General features: G+C 38.9%; 2 protein-coding genes across 2 annotated transcripts; both read left to right on the forward strand.

Annotated features, from left to right (window-relative positions):
• Nucleotides 1–1,635: 1,635 nt before the first annotated feature.
• On the forward strand, nt 1,636–3,612 carry PCYB_112790 (hypothetical protein; the record flags this gene model as incomplete). The annotated part of the gene is made up of 1 exon (XM_004223157.1): nt 1,636–3,612. A coding segment is annotated over one exon (1,977 nt), but the record flags the coding sequence as incomplete, so codon positions are not given.
• A 1,038-nt stretch (nt 3,613–4,650) lies between these two features.
• Nucleotides 4,651–7,063, forward strand: PCYB_112800 (Plasmodium falciparum CPW-WPC domain containing protein; the record flags this gene model as incomplete). The annotated part of the gene is made up of 10 exons (XM_004223158.1): nt 4,651–4,935; nt 5,071–5,215; nt 5,312–5,372; nt 5,456–5,495; nt 5,607–5,653; nt 5,897–5,957; nt 6,104–6,192; nt 6,346–6,422; nt 6,691–6,750; nt 6,971–7,063. Coding segments are annotated over 10 exons (957 nt in total), but the record flags the coding sequence as incomplete, so codon positions are not given.

Below are 7,063 nucleotides of genomic sequence, written 5' to 3' on the forward strand. Positions count from 1 at the left end.
ATAATTTACTCACATTTTACAAGTTTGAAGTTGCCTCTATGTGGAACATATTTGCAGTGTGTATTTTTGGGTAAGTGGTCGATGAGGCCAAAGCTTCCCTTTGCTCTTAATTTTTTTGAATGTGCAATTGTCCATTGTTATTCTACACGTTTTTCATTTCCTTCAAAGGTTTGGGCCAAGCGAAAACATTAAACTGGTTTTTCTGCTTTTATAGAATTTTTAAGTTTTGCAAAAATTTCTACTTTGTTATGAGCTCTACAGCTTAATTGAAGCGGAAAATTTTTGCACAAGCGTACATACAAATTTTATCACGCTTTCTTCTTTCCTTTTTTTTTTCTTTCCTTTTTTTTTTCTTTCCTTTTTTTTTTCTTTCCTTTTTTTTTTCTTTCCTTTGTTTTTTCTTTCCTTTTTTTTTTCTTTCCTTTTTTTTTTTTCCTTTTTTTTTTTCCTTTTTCTTTTTTCCTTTTTTTTTTTCCTTTTTTTTTTCCTTTTTACCATTTTTGGGGTAACCCCTTTCGTGCAACGTGATCCCAAGAATGTGCGCGTAAAAGAAGCTTCGTTGTAAGTTCTCTGCTTTTTTTTATATCTAACTTTTTATGCAGATATGGGGAACGGGCAAAAAAGGAAAAGAAAAACAAAAAAAAATGAATTGAACTGAATTGAAATGAAGCGAATCGAATCGAACACGTTGCAGCAATTTACGGGATCACACAGGGGCGTGAAAAAAAGCCGTAATAGAGTAAACCCATTGTTACATAAAACTTTCCTAATTATCCTTCTTGTTTTAACAACAATTTGTGAAAAAATTGCATCATTTTGTTCTGAAGCTTTATAGAACTTTTCATGATAATTTTGCAGACTTTTCACTGTTTTCATTTTTTTTTTTTTTTTCCCTTTGCGCTAATTTACCAATTAAGTAAAATAAAATTTATGAACCCATGCTCCTTTTATGAACGACCCCCACCCAACGCTACTACCCTGCACACTCTTTTAAAAAATTTCCTAATTGAGATATTGACGAATAACCGAAATAAAGAACATGGCTTGTTAAGTTTTAAGAGAGTGTCGCTATGGCTTTTTGATTTACACAGGGGATAAGTGAACACATAGTTGTTCCTATATCTGGTGTTTTGTGCACATGCAGTAACTCGGAAGCATCGAAGCGCAGAAAAAAAAAAAAAAAAAATTAATTCACCAATTAACGAAGCGAACAACACTTTACTCGCTTTATTCCGTGTGTAAGTTTTTCCAACACAACATTTACCCAACTGTTCCACATTATTTGAGCAAGTTTGCAACAAATATATATACACACCACAATGTTTTGAAGAAGCACATGATATTCCCATTAGCTTGAAGTTTTACACATATCTGAGTGAGCCGTTTCGACAATTTTGAAATAGAGCTTGCTAAATTTTTTAAGCTTAAAAATAATTTTTTCTTCTGCTCCCCCCTTGCTGTGCGCAGCTCTTTAACAACGCACCAAGTTATATGTGTGCATAGGTACGCATTATCCTCGCGCATAGAGGGGACGTACCTCCACACATTAAGGGGGTGTACCTCACCACATAGAGGAGACGCACATTGTACGCGCCGAGAATACCCCAACCGTGCACACCGAAATGGGAAGCGAAAATGTTCTGCAAGGAAACATACTTAGAAAACTATAAAAAGAAGAAAAACCGACTAAGGGAAGTCACCCGAAGATGCCTCAACCTAATCGACTCTAACTACCAGCACTTAACATCGTTAATAGGAAAAAACAACACAGGTGATCTTTTGACAAGCTACCAATTTAGTGACGATGAAATAAAATTCGATTCAGACGAAAATGTACGCAGTAGCGATATATATTTCCCAGAAAGCACGTATACAAATAATGATTTTAAAAATTTGCTAGGATGGGTACCCAGAAATTTAGTAGTGACAGAACCGATCACCACAGACTCCATCCCGTGTGCCTTTTTCTTTTCAAAGAATGATGATAAACTATCAACAGATAATAAAATAATTTTATACCTGCATAAGTTTAATGAGGATTTAGGCACGATAATCCCAACGGTGAATGCCCTACATAAAAAATTAAAAATGAATATTATCGCAATGGAGTATTCAGGATATGGGGTCAGTTTCGACACGTATGAACAGAAGCTTGTTTCAATTGTGAACGATTCATTTACTCTTTTAAAATTTATTGTTAACTTTTTGAAAATTCCGTGTAGAAATATATACATTTTGTGTTACGACTTTTTGGCTAGCTGCGCTATAGAGGTGGTAAATCGATATGAAGACACGTATGGCAAAAGGGAATCCCTAGGCGGGCTGGTCCTTATTAGACCCCAGCTGCTGCATGTTGTTAACCAGTATACAGTACCCTCTCCGTGTGAACAAGATGATAATATTGTGTTAGGGGATAAAGGTCCCATGGCAGTTGTCGGAGGAAAAAAAGGATTTACTGGTCAGTGTGCAGATAATATCTTTGACGAGGCTGCGTCATTTGGGGGGGGAATCCTTGAGGGAGATCTTCCACATTATGAGAAAGTCCCACACTGTGAGGATGTCCCACACTGTGAAGGCGTCCCACACTGTGAAGACGTTCCTTTTTGTGACGGACAGACGAAGAAGGAAATCCACTACGCAGTTTCCAACAAATCGAAGCAGAAAAACTGCACAGTGACGACTTCGAAAGAATTGTACCACTCTCTCGGATTTAAAAAAGACGAGGAAGTGGCCTACAACGTGACGAGCAACAGTGTGAAGAAAAACAGCTTCGAAAAAAAAGGAGTCCTTACCATTCGGAGCAACGTGTGCAATCGAGCGTGGAAAGGCGCTTCCGTAGGTACCAACTCTTACCAGTCCGGAAATGGAATAATTACTTGTAACATGTCGTTATTTTACAGCGATAGTCAACCCCCCCCAGGGAGAGAAAATAATAACATACCCAACTCTCTAATGAAGAGAATATTAAAAGACACATTTGATATAAAGCACTCCATAAATTCCATCAAATCAATTTCGTGTTCCATTTTAATTTTCCACCCTGAAAATTATTCCTATAAAAATTCGAGTTCATATATTCTTCTGGACAATGCGAAAGAGTGTCACAAGAAGGCAGCTTTTTTATTTGATTTCATGAACGAAGATTTTGCCACGGCCTTTAAGTGGTTCTTCTCAGAAATATCCAATTTGCAGAGGCAAGAAAAGCTATTTAAAAATTTACTTTATTTATATGAGCACCCGTCGTATGATAGGAAGGACAATGTTGGTACAAATGACGAGGTGGAGAAGCAAAGAAATAGTGTCATTAATAGCGAATATAGGGAAAACACACGTAGCGATTTAGACGAAATTTGTAGCGGTAGTTTTGATTCAACATTTGGCGAAATTGCGGATGGGAGCCTTAACGTACCTCTTAGCAGTAGTGCTAGAAATAGCTTCATCCTCCAGGGGTGCAACTTAAATGATGCCTCAAGCGACAGTGAAGATTCTCCTAAATGTGATTCTCATAGTTCTATCCCTTCCAACAGCAAGAGTACCATTAAAATACCTGACGAAATTTTCGTATGTCCAGAAATGATTCAGGAAGAAATCCACTGCAAGGAGGGTGGCGATGTGTGGAGTTAACCCTCCTTCGCATGGCACATTCTACGCGAATAAGCATGGTTCGTTCGCTGCATATTCATTGTGCTATTTGTAAGGAGCACGTTTAACACTGATAATTGATACGTACCTTGATATCTTTGCTGGGTAACTCTCCCCCGATAGTGTATATAGCACCTTCCTACAGTGTATATAGCACCCCCCTACAGTGTATATAGTACCCTCCGACGTGCCTCACCTTTTCATGTCGGCCAACGAGCAACAGTGACAGGAGACAAGGATGACACCGGTCTGCATTATCCAACATTCGCATACTACACTTTTATTCCATCCTGAACGATGTGTAGAATTCCGTTCCACGTGTGCAAATCATATGGCAAGTTTTTTGCGCGTCCATTTTGCGGTAGCACTTTGCCACCACCCCCCACACATCTTTTTTTTTTGTGCATTTTTGGCTTTTGAATAGACACCGCTATTTTTACTTTAATTTTTACTGCGATTATGTTTATCATTAAATTTTTGAATTTGATGCGTTTCTCCTGTAATTTGGGTTTATTTTTATCCTCGCAGTTGTGCTTATATTTTGTTCCCTTCAGTCGTTTTTTTTCACCACGACGTTGTTATTTATGTGTGCGGTTAAACACGTGACTAAATGGTTAAGCGAACGGAAAATAAATTTTTTTTTTCTTCTTTTTTTGTGTATCTCCTCGCTGTAAGAGACTTTTCTCGTTTAATCTTCTTCCCAACGAAGTTTTTAATTTCCTTTTTTCCTTCCTCGTTCAAAGGGTGTTTTTATTATTTGAGAGGATGTTGTGAACAGGCGCGACATTTTTGCGCAGGAAAAAGCGACACGTTAACTGCAGACATTAAAGCTCGCCTTGCTGTATATACAGGAACGCGAAAATAATCTTTTTTTTTTTTTTTTTTTTTTTTTTTTTTTCCTATTTTACGTAAAAGTGCTGATCTTTTAATGAGTGCGTAAATGTGAAAATACATTAGCGTGAGAATAGACTCACTTCTATACGTGTCAAATTGTGTGATTAATTTATCGAATTATTGCAACGCTGCTTTTCAAATCAGTGTAACAGTTGTCTTGTTGTTTTTTTGCCTGCACGGAATTTTTTTTTTTCTCCCCCTTTTTTCGCTTGTTTCCCCCCCACTTTCACACATCACGGCTAGTACCCTTATACTCACTGCTTTCTCTCCAAAAATGACAAGCGCGTGTGTAGTTGTCTTTTCCTTCCTTTTGTTTGTTGTTTCGCAAGGCATTTGCGTTGGCTACAAAAATCCTCGCTTCAGTTCCCTGGCGACCAAGTCGAAAAAGGAATTATCGGAGTAATGGGGAAGAGGAAATTTCCAGTTCACAGAAGGATAAATGCCAACGCATTTTACATTTCCATGTGTTTCTTTCCATTTCTACGCGCCCCCAACCGATGAGGTATAAGCAAATTTCACTGCTTCCCCTTTTAGTGATTTGAACGAATTGAACAAATTAAACGAAGATCTAATTTCGAACGAAAGAGAAGATGAAGACGATGACGACGAGGATGACTATGAAGAGGAAAATCTCGAAAATTCCAATTTTGATGACATAGCTCGGGAGAGCCTTGAAAATGTGAGTTCCTACTTTTACGTATCAGGATTTTTCACGTGTATCTGCGCAGCTGTATGCATACATATGAATAGCCATTTTCTCCTTTTTCTTTAAAAGGCCGAGGGGCAGGCAACTGTCGACCTTGAAAATGTTGAAATGGATAAACTCCTGGACGAAGGTTTTTTTTTTTTTCTTCTACCCCTCTTTAGCACCCCTATGATTCTTTATCTTTACACACACTGCCCATTTAACCCTTTTAAGAAATATTCAGGATAATTCAGGAACGACTGAAAAAGTTATGGTTAGACAGGAAGGCACCAACTGTTGAGCGATTATTCCGGTCCTGCCATTTCAGGGCTGCCAATTAGAACTCCTGACAATTTTGGCCTTCTTATATGGTGCCCCCATTTAGGTACATTGGGAGGTGCAGGAGGGACTACTCCGGTGTCTGTCCTTTGGGTTAGCAAAGAGGGAGAAAGAAAACACATTGCTTGAAAAGACGGAATGAAAGCTTGTCCATCTCACAATGAGAAACAGAATTACCCATTTGCTTGCTAACATTTTGAAATGCCAAAAAAAAAAAGGATTTGGATGAATGTTTGCCCTCGTGCCAAATTTCACAGTGGAATGCCTGCCTCCGCAGTAACGGAGTTTTATAGGTGACTACACTCCTATTACCATTGCGCTTTTCTCCTTTTTAAGGATGGAAAGTATCCGCTTATGATGAGAATCTTTGCATCCCACCTGAAACGTACGAAGGACCGTAAGCTCTCCAAAAAAAAAAGGAAAAGACTCATCCTGACGTAGTGCAGTTACCCCTATACGTGTGTTCACCCATTTGCTTTGCATGCTACTCGTCTTGTTTTGCTTGATTGTGTTATGTATTTCACCACTATCCCCTTCGGGCAGATGCAGATCGATAGATTTTTCGAACAGCATAAATGTCGACAAGGAGTTTTTCGCGTGGAAATGTGAAGTGGAGTGGCCCTGCACTAACCGTAAGAGCAGAAATTTTATGTTGGGGGAAGAAGCGAAGGGGTCGCCACACCTTCCCTGTATGATCACTTTGGTAAAACGATGCAGCTGTTTTTCACTAACGTGGTGGAAAAAAAAAAAAAAAACATTTCTGCAAATGCTTTCCCTTTTTTAAGCCCCCAAATTAAGAGTCATGGAAAAGTGCCCCTTCAGATGGACCCTCGTGGGGAGTAATTTGTGCATAGCACCGGAGGTAAGTGCCAACTGCTGAGCGCATTTTATTCATCTCGCGAGGAAAAAAAAAAAAAAAAAAGTAGACATACAGATAGGTACATATCATGCTTCTTACACTTGCAAACGGGTTTCATCTAGTGCTCTAATGCTGCGTCTAAGAGATGGAACAAAGCGCAGAGAAACATCTGCAGCCTCGCACGCATATGCATGTCTATCTTCGAAAGTTGTGAATGGGAAAACGCTTCAGATAAAATTCATGGCGCGGATATTTTTCCACCCATTTGAAGGATTACATTGGGAGGTGCTCCCCCGCCATGGACTTTGCAAATTACGATTACGAGACACGCGTTAGATGGGCCACTGAATGTAAAAGGAGAAATGAGAAAAAGGGGAAGAAAATAAAATCCCAGGGATAGATAAAAAGACACATGCCTTTACCAGAACAGTTGTCTACTTTAATCTTTCCACCATGACTAACTGCACCATTTTGACATTTTTTCTTGCGCGTCGTTTGAACCATATTTAGGTAACGTGCAGTGGGCTCCTCTACCACTACCTCCTCTTAAGATTTCAAAATCGAAGGGCGCAATTTTGAGAGCCTCCTCCGGGGGCCCCGTGGAAGAAAGTGGAAACATTATAAAAATCGTCCCAAAAAAGTGA

Source organism: Plasmodium cynomolgi, chromosome 11, assembly GCF_000321355.1.
Source record: "Plasmodium cynomolgi strain B DNA, chromosome 11, whole genome shotgun sequence".
Taxonomy (NCBI): domain Eukaryota; phylum Apicomplexa; class Aconoidasida; order Haemosporida; family Plasmodiidae; genus Plasmodium; species Plasmodium cynomolgi.